Below are 17,961 nucleotides of genomic sequence, written 5' to 3' on the forward strand. Positions count from 1 at the left end.
TAACTATCATAACATACGCATATAACATGCAGTCCTTCTGTAAACCCAAGATATTCTTGCTACTACCTTGCCCAACTGAACAGATGCTACAGTAGAAATCATTGAGTCTGTCCTCACCCATAACACTGTTAAGAACCCCGAAAACTCCCAGAAACACAAGGGATGAGCACAAGATCCTGTTTGGAATAAGAAGGGTGACTTACCGGCCTTATTAGCTTAGCTGCTGCCATGAACCCTGAGGTTTTATGAATATGAAATAGAGGAGGAAATTTTAAGATTCCGGTGCATTTGTTTTTTTAATACGGGGCGTTCAAAACGTAGATAGCTGGGTCCCGTGTGCAATTATGTATATGCAATGTATATGGCACGGCAGGATTACTGAAAACTGCTTATGCGCAATAAACAAACACAAACATTGGAAGCTGATAAAAATTTTAATGCATTTTACCTGTTTGTAGTAAAGAAATGTCCGGCTTCTCATCACAGTCAGTTGCCTCTGCTGATTACAAATATAAACAAGAAATCTCATTACTTTTACTGAATACAGGAATGCGATTAAAAAGCTACATACTGTAGAGTGATTTTGCATTTTCTATCTACTTTCCTCAGCTGCAATTTGCTATCGCTCGGTTAAAAACTCACTGCTTGGAGGAAAAGGTCATATAATAAAAATGCAAACTTAGGAGAGGCTTTGGTATTAATAAGCAGTTGTGCCAGCAATGGGCTGCAGTAACGCTTGCTCCTTTTAAGGTTTCAGGACATAAGAGGTTGATAAGGGGAGCTGCAATCATTTTATAAAATCACATAAGAGAAGTCCTGTTTGTTAAGCCATCTACGGCTTCTACTCCATCCTCCTGTAGTTGCCATCATCAGACACCTGAGGGGAAAGTATGAATAGTCCCATTTCTGCATCCAAACTTTCCGTGACCACAGGCAAGCTCGTTTTGGGGGGAGAGAGATTTGCTGGGGCAGGAAGTCTTCAAAGGTGCAGGTGGGCACCTAGCAGAATTACAACAGCAGGTAACCGTGCGGGTACACAGGCAATTACAGTGTATATATACACACACACACGCTTTTAACTCACGGCATGTGCGAGATCATTTGCCTTAATCTAGCCCACGGTAAAGGAAGGCTAAAAGCCTAATTTGTTCCTCTCCTATTTGCCACGGGCCAAGGGTATGCATAGAGATGGTTCATGTGGCTCCGCGGATGTGCAGTGACTTGTCAGGCTGTAGTACCCTGGAGTGTGCGTCTGAACCCCGAGTAAATTACAGGCATTTAGCAGGAATTAGGTGCCTAACCCACACAATCCCCATTCAAAATCCCATTACCTTTGTCTTTTGACAATTCAGCACGATATTTAAGGCCTTTAAAACACAATGAGACCTTCAAGAGCACTTAAGCACACTAGATGTGGTCATAAAGGTGAAGTCCCTTACATTGTACACGTGCAGTGTGGTGGATGTGCATCGTACCACCTCCGTTCCATGCACATTTTCCACAGGCACCAAATTTAACCAAGGCCATAGATACCTTGAGCAACTCAGTTCAGCTCTCGCTTGACACTAAGCTAACTGTCCTGGTCATCTTTTTTATAGCTGTACACAAAGATGTTGACTTGTTGCCTTTATGAGGACATCATAAGATGAACTAATCCAGCTGCTGAGGTATGTTAAAATTCCCTTCCTCCAGCTACCCCTGGCTATCCATCCCCGGAGGTTGCTCTCTTTCCTACATGTATGGAAGTCAGTTCAGAGTTTTGGCTCTACGCTTTCCACTCACTTCTGCAAAATTAGTTGAAGTAAAGAATCACAGAATCAGCTAGGTAGGAAAAGACCTTCCGCATCATCAAGTCCAACCATCAACCTGACCTACCGAGTTCCATCACTAAACCATATCCCTAAGCACCACGTCCACACGCCTCTTAAATACCTCCAGGGATGGGGACTCCACCACCTCCCTGTGAATCCCATTGCAATGCTTGATCACCCCCCTCCATGAAGAAGTTCTTCCTAAAATCCAATGTAAAGTTCCCCTGGGACAACTTGAGACCATTTCCTTGTGTCCTATCACTTGTCACCTGAGAAAAGAGACCGACACCCTCCTCACTGCAGCCTCCTTTCAGTTAGCTGTAGGGAGCGATGAGGTCTCCCCTCAGCCTCCTCTTCTCTGGACCAAACAGCCCCAATTCCCCCACTCGCTCCTCATAACTCTCGTTTTCTTGTCCCTCCACCAGCTTTGTTGCTCTTCTCTGCTTGAGCAATGCTCCAGCAACTCCACATCCTTCTTGTAGCGAGGGGCCCAAACCTGAACACGATATTTGAGGTGTGTACAAGGGGACAATCGCTTCCCTGGTCCTGTTGACCAGTGCCCCCAGGTCCTTTCCTGCCGGGCAGCTTTCCAGCCTCTCTTCCCCGAGCCCGCACCGCTGCCTGGGGGTGCTGTGCCCCAAGCGCAGCACCCAGCACTTGGCTTCACTGAATGTCCTGTGGTTGGACTCAGCCTATCCAGATCCCTCTGCAAAGCCTTCCTACCCTCAAGCAGGTAATAAAGAAAACAGAAGCAAACAAAAAAACAACTAATATTAAACAGCTTTCCTCCCATGGAAGGTTTAAATTGAGAGCCCTAACAAGTACAAGACACAGACCTGCAAATTACTCTGATTGTGCCTTGAACTGATAACTTTTTCTCCTTCCTGTGAGAGGGGGGCACACTGAGCAGAAAGAAATTAAGTGCTTGCTACAGCTTATTGCAAAAAATCTTTAATTTTGGAAGGAGCGTGGAGCTCAATAAATGGGAAGAGGTTACATGATTCTCTGCCTCTATGTTGGTTTGCATCCGGACTGGACTAACAGCGATGGAAGGACTGGATGGAGGAGACAGTGTGGTGAAATGAGTGGCTAGGAAAGAACCGATAGGATATATACTACTGGGGTCACAGGCTGAGGCCAACTTGTAGCTATGTTACGAAGAACTACCTGCACCAAGTGGTTCTGCAGCATGGCATGCAAGAGATGTAACCGTAAACGGCCCCATGAGCTGAAGGGACCCAGGTTATGAAAATGGGGGAAGCAAGACATGACACGAATGCTGGCAATAGTCTGGAAGTCTTCCCTCTATCAGTATCAAGGCCCATGCCACCAGCTACACTGTCCACTCCAGTGAGAGGTTTTCTGGACATCTCAGCAGCGACTCCTGAAGCAGCTCTAGAAACGTGGTTCTCTTTCTGCCTTACTGCCCTCCTCACGCCTGGCTAAACTTGAACTCAGAGGAAGGAGTCACACAGAAACAAACGGAGGCTAGGAAGTACTTGGCTTTCCGCAGATAAGGGCTTGAGTTTCCAAATTTGCAGAACCAACTTTGTTGATAACAGAGTAGTTACCTGGCCATTTTAATCTGGCACAAGACCGATACGGTGCTGATAGATGAGGTCCAGCTCACCACCGATTGTTCCAGCCCCGTTGCTCATGCCAGCACAAACGTTCATATGGCCACAGAGGTCAGGTCCAGTTAAAAACTGACAATGTGGCCACATGAATGCTTTTGCCAATGCCAGGAAGGGAGTGGGAACAAGACATGCACTTCTCAGTGCCTGTCCCAGTTTGTTTTATGACACTGGATGTGTAGCCACAGCTTGAGGTGCAGTACGACCAGCAAAGCTCCAGCTCACAAGTGCGTGATAAACACTTGGACCTCCTAACATGGATGTAAAGCAGCACCTTCTCCCATTGCATTCCAAGCAGGAAAGAAGGTTTGCCTTCAACAACCGCACCCAGGGACTGCCAGCCAAACTTCACATGTCCTGAGCCAGCCTGCAAGACAAGGCAAGCAGGAATAGATTCTGCTGTGGGAATTCTAACACTCTTTTCTGTCCTTTGCTTAGGTAGAGCTCAACAGCTACCGCAAAACAATCCTACTAGCCATTTCCTTAGAGGTCTATTTTTTTCCCCAAAAAACTGTTTAGCTTCTGGTGTCCACGTTTGTTAAGTGTACACCTGCTGTTTTGCTCCTTGGACAGCAGTACTTGTACGCTCAGGGCTGGCAAGATTATTGCAAGAGTAGCTCATTTTAATATCGCTATCTTTATCTAAGATACTAGCCACAAAAGCAGTGTGTCACATCTTGGGCTTACATCCGACATCCTTCCTGGTCCTGTGTTTATTGCTAAGCAAAAAAAAAAAAAAAAAATCAACACAATCTCTCACAATACATAGGCATTGGATCAGAAGCACAAAACAGGGAAATCAGAAGGATGAAGAGAAATTGAAAGCAAAAACCAAAAATCAACCAAGCCCCTCTACCCCCCTCCCAAAACGTTACGCGAGGCAATGGAAGCAGGGGTTTGAACAAGGATGTGGGAGAAAAGGCAAATTTCCAAAAAGCGTGCAAGTATTTTTCCTTCTTTCCCACTGTTTCACATTGCAACAAAGCAATATTAATTTTAAATGACAATTCAAGGATGAAACGTCATGGAATTGTAATTTAAATTAATCCTGCCTGAAAAGTTTCGGCATGTTTTCCAACATCGCTACGTTCTCCTTTATTGAGTACGGCAATCAAAAGCTTCCAGGTTATGCACATTGCAATCACTTTGCATGAACAGCTCTTACCCTCAGTACTCCAGGAGAGTTAGTCATACAGCATCAACTTCCCTGGCTACGCAACGGGCAGACGTTACAGATTAATGGAGTATGTACTCTCTTCAAAACATAAAAAGGGAGGAAGAACTTACTGCAAGAGATGTGTGGCCCCTGACCCGCTGCTTATTAAGGGATGAAGAGTTTAGTAATCAAAAGGCTTCCATACTATGTCTAGCACAGAGGTGACATGAGCAGCGAGTCAGTTCCTTCTGATTTTGCCCTTCTTAGATCTTTTTGCTAATGCTCGCCTGGCTCTGTAATGCCACTGGCAAGGCCACCAGCCCCCGACCCATGTTCTCTCTGTAGGGTGGAAAGACCACGCGGTGGGGAACGCGCCGAGTAAATTACGAGATGATTTGCACAGCAATTCACACTGCTTTAAAAGAGGAAACCCACGCATCTTTTTTTTTTTTTTTTTTTTTTTTTTCCTTTGACTTCCTTCCCTTCCAGGGCCACTTTGCATCCCGTGCCAGAAGCCAAGAAGCTTCTCTGCTGGGAGAAGGCAGATCTGGCACTCCGAAGCTGTGCCCCAGGACGCTGTGCTGCTGGCATGAAACGGGACCGATAGTCAAGGCTGAGGAAAATTATCATACTATTTAATTTTAATTATAACATCTGTTTGTAACATTAACCTCGCAGTCTCTTCTCCCCTTTGTGACAGCCGACTTGTGAAATTTTGAGAAGACTGAACAAGGCCAATAAAAATTTAATGGTAGTGACAGCTTTATTCTCAGATCTAACAAATAAAAAAAAACCCTACCCAAGTCTCAGATCTCAGGCAATAATCTCAAAGAGCTAAGAAAAAGCCAAAGCAAAAATAAATAAATTAAAAAAAGAATATTTCTAGCTATGAAAAATATTGTCACTGATTCTGAACTTAAATGAATTTTTATTTGGTTTAGGATAACAACCTTTCAAAATCCACACAGGGGAACTATTTTCTAGAAAGCAGAATTTTTAAGTGTTTTTTTTTTTTTGATTAGCTTTCCAAGTAGGGAGCTTTTCCATCCCCAATTCTAGGAGATGAGTCAAACATGATAAATAAGGTTGAAGCTGGACAGCACCAATCATCCAGTGATCATGATTTCAATTAATTTGGGAATCCTCAAGAGAATACACCCTACAGAGAGAGGTACAAAAAGCAGACCTATCTCACTCATTTGCTAGAATTCTTTGAAATCATTAATATCACTGGAAGCTAAAGCAGGATTTACGTTATCAGACTGAAATAATGTTCTACAGGATAGAGCAGACAGGGCTGCTCATGAATGCAGTGTCTTATTGCCTGGTTTGAAGTGAGAAACTAATCTGAGGATAGACTAAATGGCTCAGGGGAAGGCAAACAGAATGGAAAGCCTGCCCCTTGTCTCTTAAATACTTCTGCTGTTCAAATTTAGCACAACTCAGTGGTGACTAAAAAGTTGTTTTGTGGTTTCTGTGAAATAAATAGACTACCTTAAGCTTTTCCCAGATAAAGCCTGTGCATCGAAACAAACTCGAAACTGATTTAGATAAAGCAGCATGATCAGCCAGCAGGGAGACACGACGGCTTAGAAAGTCTCAGGTCAATCTAGCTTAATGCTGGCTCCAATTTGTTCTTCGGGCACCTCAGCCCATGCCCACAAGCCTAGCTGGAGTTTTGCAGGGAGCAAACGTAGACAAAGCTAAGAGAGGGTGACTGGGGAGTAGGGAAGCGAGGACACCTGCTTGGGGGTTTTCGGGTTCTTAAAGACAGCATTTTGCAAGACGAAGGCTGGGAACATCTTTTCCCCTAAGCAGATCAAACCTCCCTCCGGAACTGCCCTCCTCTCCCATTTTGGTCTCGGCGAGTTACCCACAGCGCTGACAATTTTAGAAAGGTTTCACAATGAATAGTTCACATTTGCATTGTTCCCACGCAGCCAGGTTTAAATCAGGCTAAGACTTCTGAGGACTGTGAGACTGTGCTAGCAAACATCCCATCTTTCCCTTGGCCCTGGGGACCTCCTTGGGCATCTACTAATGGGCATCGTAGGAAGCAAAATATGGGACTGGATGGAGATGTCATCTGATCAGCTCTGTGCTCCTCGTATCAGAAACTCATGGCTGTAACACTCAAGTACCAAATAACCTTGTTTCAACAAGATGAAGACTGCAACCTGTTTGCTCCTGCTCTGCCGTAGAAGGGGGAACTCCAAGCAGTGGATACTGTCCACAACAGTGGCATTTTCAATCACTCCTGCTGCATCTAAAAGAACGTGTCTGCCTGTGGCCAAGTGGCAGGAAGAAAACGATGCACTTAGGGATCAGTGAGCAAACTAAACAACAGGAAAAAAAAAAAAAAGAGCCTTTCTAGCAATGCAGTTACGACGTACTTCTTTTAGTAAATAAAACTGGGGGGCTGTTAGGTGTGTTTCTGTTTACTACTCATGCCCACGCCGGCTGATGAGTTAGCTTCCCTCTGCAGGCAGAGACAGAGACGGGAGCCTATCTTATTCACCCTCACTATACTCAGCCTCGCTTATTTTTCTTCATAGTCTTGCTCACGTACAAAGAATATCCTCTGCTTCGATTCTGCCATCCCAAGAAAGGACCAGAGATGGAAGTGGCCCTGTTTAAAAGGCAAAAGCAGAACGGCATTGTCATTTTAATTAATACCCTGCAGAGGCACCAAGAAAAGCAGTTAAAAAAGGATGAAAGAAAACAAAAATCCAAACAAAATTAGGTCAATCCTCTTCCCTGAGGGATCTTCTGCAGACAACCCAAAGACCCTCTTTTGCCCACATCCCACGCTGTGCTCTTCACCTTATCAGAGCCTGAAACTGCATTTCCACCCTTCTGCCCAGCCAGCCTTTGGAAGGGGCAGAAAGCAGTCCTGTTGTACAACCTCAGTGAGCTGACACTGTCTTTAACGAGATTACCTTGTGTCCCTCTCTCCTCCCTCCCCAACATGCACAAGAAGCCCTTTTTAAGGCTAGTGGTGGTTTCTAGTGGTGGGAAGCTCATGCTACTGAATAACCTGCATTTCCCCCACCTCTGGGTGCTCCTCGTTCTCCTTAGTTTTACACTTTTTCCTCCTGGCATTAACAGAGGTGTGGATAAAGAATTCAGATGCCAGTGTGTGTTTGGACAGAAAACACTGGCTCTCTGGCACATGGAGCCGGAGAGAAATGTTTTTGCCTTTTCCTGCAGCCTAGCTCACCTCTCCATAGCCAGCAGGACCACTGCATCCCCTGCTGAGCCATCGAGTTTCCCATTCCTCAACCCATGGATGCTAATTGGCACTTAATTGTGGTGAGGGGCAGAAGGGAAGAGGGGAAGAGGCAGTCAGCTACACATGGTAACGGTGAAGGAGCACATTTAAGGACGTTGGCACAAGTGATGCACCTCAGACAGTGAAGTCAGATGCTCCAAGGGAGAGACGGGCAGGAAATATGACCACAAGAGAGCCTTAAGAGACACCAGAAGGGAAAAGTAGGAAGCATGAAGAAAGCCCCTTGTAGGACATGAGGCATGAAGACGGGAAGGAGACTAGTTCAGGTTTGTAAAGTAATTAAACATCTCTTAATCAGCGATATTGCTTTCAGATTCCTGTGAACTCCACGGGGGATTTTGGGACTGCGCGTTGCTGTTCATCACTGCAACTGAGAGCTCATGGGCAAAGCGATGCAGCCGGATGCTCTCAGGGTGGGTGCTTCAAACTGTGCCTTCGCTGCCCGGCGAGCTCTGTCAGGCTGGTCCCAGGCTGCCCTGCATGTTACTCTGCAAAGCTGAGCGGCTTTGCTGCAAATCCCTACCCAAATTACCTGTTACTCACTGCTGGCAAGCACACTCGTATGCTTTGGTAGGTCCTCACAGGCACAACCAGCGTGGGAGGGTCTTTTTTTTGCTACAGTGATGCCGATTCTTTCGCAAGGAGTGTGAGAAAACTCCTCTGTCCTTCCAGAGACGCAGAGTTTGGAAGGAAAGGTGATTTAGGTTATGTCCTAACAGCACGGTAAGTGGCTTGGCAGGCCAAGTAACAGGGAATTTAAAAACTTCTACCCACAACCCTGGCTGGATCAGCTGGTTTATGACTCAAATCCCATAAAATGCTGGGAAGAACGCTCATAGATAGACGGGTTAACTCTTAGGTTGTCCTGTGTGGGATCAGGAGTTGGACTCAATGATCCCCATGGGTCCCTTCCACTTCAGGAGATGATTCTAAGAAAGTTTTGGTTGCTAATGGAAAGAGGTTGGAGACAACATTGAAAAAGACTTTAAAAAAGCTGCAAAGACCGCTCCTGAACGTGCCACCCCGTACTTTTACATAGAAACCTGCTAAAATCTGGGAGGTCAAATTTTCACAGAGTGACCGTGTACAACACTTACAGTCAACAAGAAAAGGCTCTCAGATTTTAATCTTACACTCACATGGCTTTTCCTTATTTTTTTTTATACATACCTGAGCCTCTTTTTAATCGTCTTCTTGCCAGTTTAATTTGATCCTGAAGGATCTGGACCCAGTCCCTAGGACCAGGAAGTTTATCCACATGGTTAGCAGTGCAGTATTTTTCTGTGAAGACTGAAATAAAAAGATATCTTTTTCAAACGTGCCACCACAACCGAGAAAAGGAGGCTGAAGAAGATTGCAAACAAACTACATCAAACTGTCAGCTTAACAAAGAGCATTTCAATGGCGAAGTCTAGGATTGCAAGAACAGGGTCAAACTCAATGTTTCACAAAATAAGTACTTTGAACCGAGTCTCCAGATGTGGTAGGCACTTCTAAATGCTGCCTTCCGTATGGTAGGAGTAGAGGAGTGAACATCTGGTCATTTGGCGGCCTCTCAGTCTCGTTTCTAAGTCAGCAAGCAAACTGTTGAAAGACACAAGTCCTACCACTGCAGAAATCTCTACAGTTCTCATACTGCCAAGCTGGGTGGAACAGAACCTTTATAAAGCTACTAAAAAAGCAGATTTGCTTGAGAAAAATAAATATCATATAGATCCAATTTTATATTTCTGTAAAAATAGCTCATGTATGAACAACACTGTCTTTAAACCCATACACAAAAGGAAATTCTGTGCCATATTTACAGCAAACCAAACACTGATATATCAAAATTAGGAAATTATAAATGCAGTGAAACTGATGCAATTGATTTTCATCACACAACTGAGAGGTGTGTGCAAAGTCAACGAGAGCAAAAATAGAAAAAATATTATGGCTGTTAGTATTGCTATTGTAGTCTTGGGCTTAGGCCCCAGAGCCAACTGTCCACTAACGACCAGCAAACAAAGAAAGAAAACTGGTCCCAGCCGAAGGAATTTGTAATCCTTGGGAATAAATGTCACACAAATAGGGTGGAGAAGCATGCAACAAAAACTGTCAATTTTAGAATTCTTATACACAGACTTTTGAAGCAGTGCTAGCTGCTAAGTACAAAGGGACCCAAAGTAATCACACCCTCCAAATTCTTTTCATGTTAACAACTTCACAAAACCATTGCATGAAAGGCATTAACAATATTTTTCTCTGCAGTCTGGACCGACTCAGGAGGTTTCCCAGAGAAGTCAGTACAGCCCCACATATTGCCGGTGTCCGATTTGCAACGCTTCACAGGCTCCTTGAAGGTAGAAATGATCTTTCTCTTCTCAATTCATATGGTCCCTAATACAATGGGAGCCTGACTGATGCCTTAAGACTCCTACTTCGAACGTGGGACAGCACTTTGTGTTTGTGACTGGGGCCTGGGGACAACCTGGGACACCAGGCCACCCTCCACACGTGCCCAAGGTGAAATTTTGGCTATTGCTTGCTGCTGGCTGCATGTGTAAAGAGGGTACAGCAGCCTCGGAGAGCAAGAGTGGGAATGGAATAGGAAGGAGGCAGAAGTGGGACCTCACCTCTCTGGTCCATCTGAGCTGTACCTCACCCCGTGCCATAAGTCTCCCCAGCAGATCTGATCACAGCTCATTACTTCTGCAGGAACGGACCTTCGTGCAGGGCTGGACTTCTTGTCAGGAACGTAAAGGAAAAAAACCAACCACTTCTGATCTCTCTTCCCCCCTCCTCTGAGCGCTAAGGGAAAGATTGATGCAGCTCACAAGGGAAATTGATTGCCCAGGAGAAGCACTGCAACTGATTCAACAAGTGCCACTGAATATCCAAAGTCAAAAGGGAGAATTTATTCCTGGCTAATCATCCTGTTACAGAGGTGTTAAATTACCCGTAAGGATGGCAGTTAAAATGTTTTCAGACAAGGAGAGCAATTTTCAAGCAAACAGTCTCTCCTTTAAGTTGTCTGCTCATTTCTGTCATGAATGTAGCCTTTTTTTTTCCCCACTTTCGTGTCTCTGCCACAGAGAAGGACTAAAAGTGCCACTAAAGGATATCTGGTAGAGGAATGTCCTAATGAAATAATGCAAACAACATGATGTTGTTCTCATGGAGATTGCATACTGACTCAGTCATTTCTTGGAATAAATGAAACCACAGTGCTTGATAGCCCAGATCTTTGAGGGGAAAAACGGTGCCATTGGAGCCAGGCTGAGTAAAGATCCTCAGATGCCCTCAGCATCTCATTCCATCACAGCTTTTAGGACGGGGCTCCCCTACCAGGGATCACGCACCAGCATTTGGGCAACCCTGTAAATGCCAATAAAGGTCACTGTTCTTACAGCGGTACCTAGTAGTACCAATGCAGACAAAATTTATCTGTTGAAACTCCTTCTTCCTCCCTGCTGGGACCAAGGGAAGAGGTTAAACCAAGCTTCAGGATTTGTGCTGGTAACATGAGCTCAGCTCCTGAGAAACACTGATCTCTGCAGTGGGTGACGACTGCTATTTTAATAGTGCCACTGCATCAACTCAGAAACATTTTTTTTTACAACAGTGCTGCTCCAAGTATTTTATTTTTTTTTAAGTAATTTCAAACTCCTTTCTCTTCCACTTAACTTATTTATTAAAGCTTTTAGGGAAGAATGAAATACAGATGGAGCGAATTCAACTGCAAATTTTCACAGATTATTGATTTCTAGAAAAATAGGTAGTGTTTATAATTGAACCGTAATTATAGGCAGAACTGTAAGGAAGTCTGCCAGAAACTCTGCAAGGTGCATTAGGACTATGACATAACCACTTTATTAAAGCATTGCACAGGTTGAAAGGGACTTCTGGACATCTCCATGTCCATCCTGATGCTTGAAGCACACCCAACTAGATCATGATGCTCTGGACCATGTCCAGTCAAATTCGGTATACCTTCAGGGACGGAGATCCCACAGCCTCTCTGAGCTCCTGTTCCACTGTTTCACCACCCTCACGTTGAAAAAGCTTCTTGTATATTGTTGAAATGTTCCCTGTGTCCAATGCCTCTTGTGCCTCTGAGAAGAGTCAGACTCCATCTTCTCTACACCATCCCACTAGGTAGTTGTGGACAGCGATGTGGTTTCTCCTGAACTTTCTCTTCTCCAGGCTGACTGAACCCAGCTCTCTCAGTCTCTTCTCGTTTGCCACTTTGCATACATACTTCACCACTTACCTGTTTCAGTCCTACAATAAGTCTTGGTGGCCAGCCACTGGCCTCACTCTAGTATGTCAATGTCTTTCTTGCATGGGGAGGGGGCCTGAAACTACACACAGAAGTGGCTGCAAAAGGTTCCTCTGCCTCCTTTTGCTGCCAATGTGATTACAGAAGTTCTTCGCATTGCCTTTTATCTCCTAGGTTAGCAGTCTGTACCTCAGGACAAGTCAAGGACCCTAAAATAAGCCCTGTTTTGCAACACCGCCTTTTCGTAACTTGGGTATTTTTCTTGCTATACGTAATTTCATAGAGTCATAGAACGTCTTGGGTTGGAAGGAACCTTAAAGATCATCTATTTCCATCCCCACTTCCATGGGCAGGGTTGCTACCCACTAGATCAGGTTGCCCAAAGCCCCATCCAACCTGGTCTTGACCACCTCCAGGGACGGGGCAGCCACAGCTTCTCTGGGCAAAACAGTATCTTCAAAACAGTAGAACCCAATTCAGAGTCTCTGATGTAATATTAGCTCTTCATATGTTGTGATTACAGTGTTTGAGAGTAGATATTTCCTTCTGGAACCCGGAAAGCAGTGATCGCTAACAAAAATACCAAGCATAAGGTAACACCAACTAAGAAACTTGCTCCCAGTTCAACCACCACAGCTCTTATGAGCATCAAGCTCATCTCTTGGTCCCGGTAAAATCTTCCCCTATCTCTCCCCAATCCAGCCACCAACTATTAAACTATTTACAGAGCAGATGCAGTCAGATGTAGAGAAGGTTCAGAATTTTGACTGAAGATGAACAGTTATGCCGTCGTTATGTTTTCAAGATTTCCTTGTGTCACTGATATCCAGGAAAAAAGAATTCTTAAACAGAACATTGAGATTCCAGCCTTAGAGCCTGACTTCAGAAACTGGGATCATTGGCTTAAACTTAACACAAGCTGTCCCTGTAGAATCTATTTTTAACAAGTGAATGAAAGGGAATAAAAATAAGACTGCATATTTTAATAGACCTAGTGCACGTCAGAAATTCTAATCCCTTTAGATTCTCCTTAGCTGCAAATGTGTTCTAATTACACATATGAAAGTAAGCAAAACATACCTTTTATTGCACCCACAATATTTTGGTCTAGTCCTTTTCGGTTGTCATTGAGCCCTCTTTTCCTTTTGCCATTTGGTAAAGAGTTAGCCAAAGTCTTGTCATCAAAAAATGCACAGACCAGCTTCCTAAAGAGCAGACTTCCTGAGCGAGTATAGTTTGATAATATAGAGTCCAGCTGAGATTTCGGCATGAAGACATCAAAGCCTTCTGCAAGTTGCACTTCTGGCTACCAAAAGAATATGAATGTTTTAATTAAAATAGCATTCAAACACATTATTTTACTTCAATCATGCATCTGGCAAGACTTTACAATCACTTAAATAATCAAACCATGAATCTTCTTCTAGCTATTCAGTATCCCATTCAGTACCTACTTCATTGAAATCAAACCCCATCAGTGAATAAGAACCTTAAAAGGCAAATCAAATAATCACACTTATGTCTAGCCACCGTAAGAGTTAACAATCACTGACATTATTTCAAGGCGTATAGCTAACAAAAAGAAAAGAGATACCTTTCAATATTGGATAATAATTACAAACCAGAGGATCATCCCGGAGCAATATTCCTGTACAAAGCTTTTTGGACATTTATCTACCCGTTTTATGGACCTGTTTCGCTGCCAAATGATGCAGATTAGCATGCTGTGAGGCAGCCAGGCGCTTCCAGGAAGGACAGCGGCAGGGCCAACAGTCCATTCCATGCAGCTTCCCAAGAGGGCTTCTAGTGCAAATACAGCCCGTGCAAAGTAGAGGATGACTTAGAGGTTGTCTCTGTAGCCAGTGTCTGCTGATTAGCTACTTCTCCCTCAGTTTCATATCCCCCAAATGCAGCCTCAGAACAGGATGATGTCATATACATAGATAATTTCAACACAAAACAAAACAAAAGCAAACAAAAAAAACCCAACAACCCTCTGTGATAAATCACAGAGATTTATGCTACTTCCAGAAAGGGAGATGGAGGGGATGAAGGAGGAAAAATCATGTTGTATTTCACACGACTCATCTCAAGCACACTTTGGGCCAAAGCAGACAAAGGCCTTTGAGGAAGTCCCCTTTCTGAGAGTTTTTTTGCTGCCCCTGTCTGTACAAATCAGAAATTACATGAACAACATTTATAGCATTTTCTTTGATGACTACCACACAATGCTTACACAAGGTGCCTGTATGGAAAAAACTGTATATCTAGAATGAAGATGCATCGTGAAAAGACTATATATTTTAAGATATTATCTGGAACTTGGAAAGGGGTAAAAAAAAATGAAATTAAAATCTGTGGTCATGATGTGAGAAAATAACGTAACATTACAGCCTTGTTCCTAATGACTTGCTCTTTTTTTTTTCCTTGCATGAAAATACATTCACCAGCGAGGGTGCATTTTCAAAAGTGTTTACAGAACAAGAGCAAATGCCAGCCTGCATCAAATCACCTGCAAACTTCTTGAGTCTAGATAGAAGAAATGGCTGCCAATCGCAGAAGGATTTGGCTGCATAACTCTTTTCCCATGGATTTTTAAAATCAATATCAAGAGAGTTACAGCAAGCAGTATTTCCAAAGCATACACTATACACAATGTACATTGTGTGATACACACATGAAACTGAAGGTCACACACAATGCTTTTGGAAGCCAGGATGAACATTCTTAAAATATGCAGATAGTAATGAAAAAGTCTGAAAAACACATAATATTTTCAGCTTGTTCTGGACAAAAAGTTTTTTGTCAGTGTTACTCTATTTGACGCTCTTCTGATGTAGGTGGGTTTTATATTTCACTTCTACAGTTTCTGGTGATGAAGATTTTCAAGTGTAAATAAATGTGGGCCAAGTTTACTACTTGGGAAAAATTCTACTTCATGTTAATCAAAAACCAGAATGTAGTTGTCATGGTGATGAAGGTATCCTACTCTATTTTTGCTACTTTGGTCTTGGGTCTTACAACAGACAATTTAAGATGACCTCGACGATACAAGCAGGCTAGAACAGACAAGTCATTCTCACTAATACAGCTGTAAAATATAGTTGAAACCTCACCTCTGCATCACCATAAAGGAGTCAATATTACTTTAGTTTTGACTTCTTTATATTAAATATATTAATTTCTATATAAGTGAAAGAATTTGAAGGAAAAATACTGATTTATTCTTGGTTTCCTTTAGCAGCTAATTGTTTTTCAATCCAAGACAATCAGTATCTAATTGAACTTTATGATCATTTTGAATGTGATTTCTCAAAAGGAAAAGCATTTGTTAACAGATAGTGATCCTGGCATAAGAAACTGGTGTGTAAACTACTCCTGTACAATGAAAAAAATAAGACCTGAATACCAGTGCTAGAATTAACAGGTAGTGAATTAGAGTTAATCCTAGACATTTCAGTAGGTTGTACTACTTAGATTAGAAATGATTAGATTATAAATGAAATCTTATAACAGTAAAACAAACACAAGAAAATTTATCTATGAGTAACAGATCATTACGTTTAAAAAATGGGTTATCTGATTTGTGGGCCAGATTAAGGGTTGACCTCAGTGAGCCAAACGCAGACTTTTTCCATCTCCATAAGCAGCAGTATTTCATCTTAGCAAATCTGAACTAACTGCACTGGTTTGGGTTATGTAGCCCCAATTTTATATAAATGAAGCTGCGATCTTCATTTGAGATGTCAACAGCAAGCTGAACACGAGCCAGCGGTGTGCCCTGGCAGCCAGGAGGGCGAACAGCACCCTGGGGTGCCTCAGGCACGGCACGGCCAGCTGGACAAGGGGAGGGATTGTCCTGGTCTGCTCTGGGGCGGCCTCACCTCGAGCACTGTGTGTGGTTTTGGGTGCCACAGTATAAAAAGGACATAAAACTATTAAAGGGTGCCCAAAGGAGGGCTACAAAGATGGTGCAGGGTCTAGAGGGGAGGACGTATGAGGAGCGGCTGAGGGCCCTTAGTTTGTTCAGCCCAGAGCAGAGCAGGCCGAGGGGAGGCCTCATGGCGGCCTGCAGCTCCCTCACGAGGGGAGCGGAGGGGCAGGCGCTGAGCTCTGCTCTCTGGGGACAGCGACAGGACCCGAGGGAATGGCATGGAGCTGGGACAGGGGAGGGTCACGCTGGGGGTTAGAGAAAGGTTCTGCACCCAGGGGTGGTCGGGCACTGGGACAGGCTGCCCAGGGCAGCGGGCATGGCCCTGAGCCTGCTGGAGTTCAAGAAGTGTTTGGACACCGCTCTCTGATACATGGCCTGATTTTTGGGTGGTCCTGCATGGAGTCAGGAGTTGGAGTCGATGATCTCTGGGGGTCCCTTCCAACTCAGGATGTTCTATGATTCTGTGATCTTCTTAAAGTTCAATAAACGTTGGAAAAATAACAGTGGCAGCAGTATTTGTGTATGACCCACAACGCATGCAATATTGTAAGGAGAACGCTAATTTATGGTGCCGTGTAAAATGTCTTTCAGTTTCTTTAAGCACTCAGACATGCTGGTTGTGAGCACACTAGAGATGCTTACGACTAAATAGAAAAACATAATACCACCATTCAGTCTGAAAGAAATGACTTTATTTAGCCTTTTCAAAATGTTTAAGGTCACATTTTATTTTCACTGTTAAATATATGTGTTTTCAGAACTCAACTGTTTTCTTTCCAAAGGCAAAACAAAATCAATTTGTTTGTCTTGGGGTTCTGGCTCTGTAAATATATTCAAACAACTGCTGTGGCAAACAGGGGCCAAAGCACGGGAGGGCAGATGAAGATCTGATTTATGAACCACATGCTTTCTGTTCTTTTTTAAGTTCAAATTGGCACCTACAAAGGATTGTGTCCAGCAATGAAACACATTCATGAAGCCAAATTAAATTCCATTGCAAGTACAAAACTGTTTTCAAAACTGTGTTTCAAACTGAAAGGAGTGCCACAAGCAAAGAAAAATTACAAGCAGAAATCACGTATTGGAGCTAAATTACAAGTCCCTCCCCAAACACATTCCTTCAGACATTATTAAGCATCATACAACAAAACCTTTGAAAAAGCATCAAACTAGTTACTTTATACCACTACACAGACTCTATGGCAAGAGACCGCAATCTAATTAGTGGTGTGGCTTGCATCTATATAACTGAATTATCATGACTACTCTCTTTTATTATTAGTTCCCACTTCCAGAAAGGTAGAACATTATCTGCAGCATTGTTTTCATTTACGCTTATTGATACTGAATTTAATTATGTTTTTCTATCTCACAGTACTTAGGAAATTGGAAACTGCCTTCTCAAAATTAAAAATGTATTAGAGAAATTAATGATCAGTTTACTCATCAGTGAACTGTTCAGACTACATCTGTTTGGTCATTAAACAAAGCCAATCAGCCACCAGATACATGAAATTTCTATCAATGCATACATGTTATGTGAATCAAGAAAATATGCTTACTGCAATTTTATATGTGACAAGTACATGTTTTAGAAGCGGCAAATTTGGGCCCCTTTAATCACAGGGACATCATCAACAGTGCCAAGGCCACAGCAGCCACAGCAATGAAGACTAAAGAACCCAATTTAGCAAAGACAGGTATGAACTTTATGGAGGTGAGGAGTCCTCTGAGGTCAGTAGGACCAGCCAGGCATTCAGTGAAGCACATCTAGGCAGGATAAGGGCTTATGTGTGGACTACTTGAATTAATCAACAAATAACAGGGTTGTGAATCTTTATACACAGAGCACTTTCCACAGCTCCTGATCTCA

General features: G+C 43.3%; 1 protein-coding gene across 8 annotated transcripts in view; it reads right to left on the reverse strand.

Annotated features, from left to right (window-relative positions):
- The window catches only part of BEND7 (BEN domain containing 7), a 48,403-nt gene that overhangs the window by 6,173 nt on the left and 24,269 nt on the right, over positions 1 to 17,961 (reverse strand). For 4 of the 8 annotated variants that reach the window (XR_005816903.1, XM_040547601.1, XM_040547610.1 and 1 more), the window contains 3 exons: positions 13,235 to 13,460; positions 9,064 to 9,183; positions 449 to 499 (listed from right to left, as the gene is read on the reverse strand). Coding sequence is in view for 7 of the 8 variants with exons in the window: in XM_040547601.1 (XP_040403535.1) it covers positions 449 to 499; positions 9,064 to 9,183; positions 13,235 to 13,460 (397 nt within the window). In the remaining variant the exon portion in view is untranslated. Of the gene's footprint in view, positions 1 to 448; positions 500 to 7,021; positions 7,231 to 9,063; positions 9,184 to 13,234; positions 13,461 to 17,961 lie in introns of those variants that run through there. The other 4 variants (XM_040547634.1, XM_040547641.1, XM_040547612.1 and 1 more) reach the window with 3 other exon arrangements.

The sequence above is a fragment of the Cygnus olor genome, chromosome 1 (genome assembly GCF_009769625.2).
Source record: "Cygnus olor isolate bCygOlo1 chromosome 1, bCygOlo1.pri.v2, whole genome shotgun sequence".
Taxonomy (NCBI): domain Eukaryota; kingdom Metazoa; phylum Chordata; class Aves; order Anseriformes; family Anatidae; genus Cygnus; species Cygnus olor.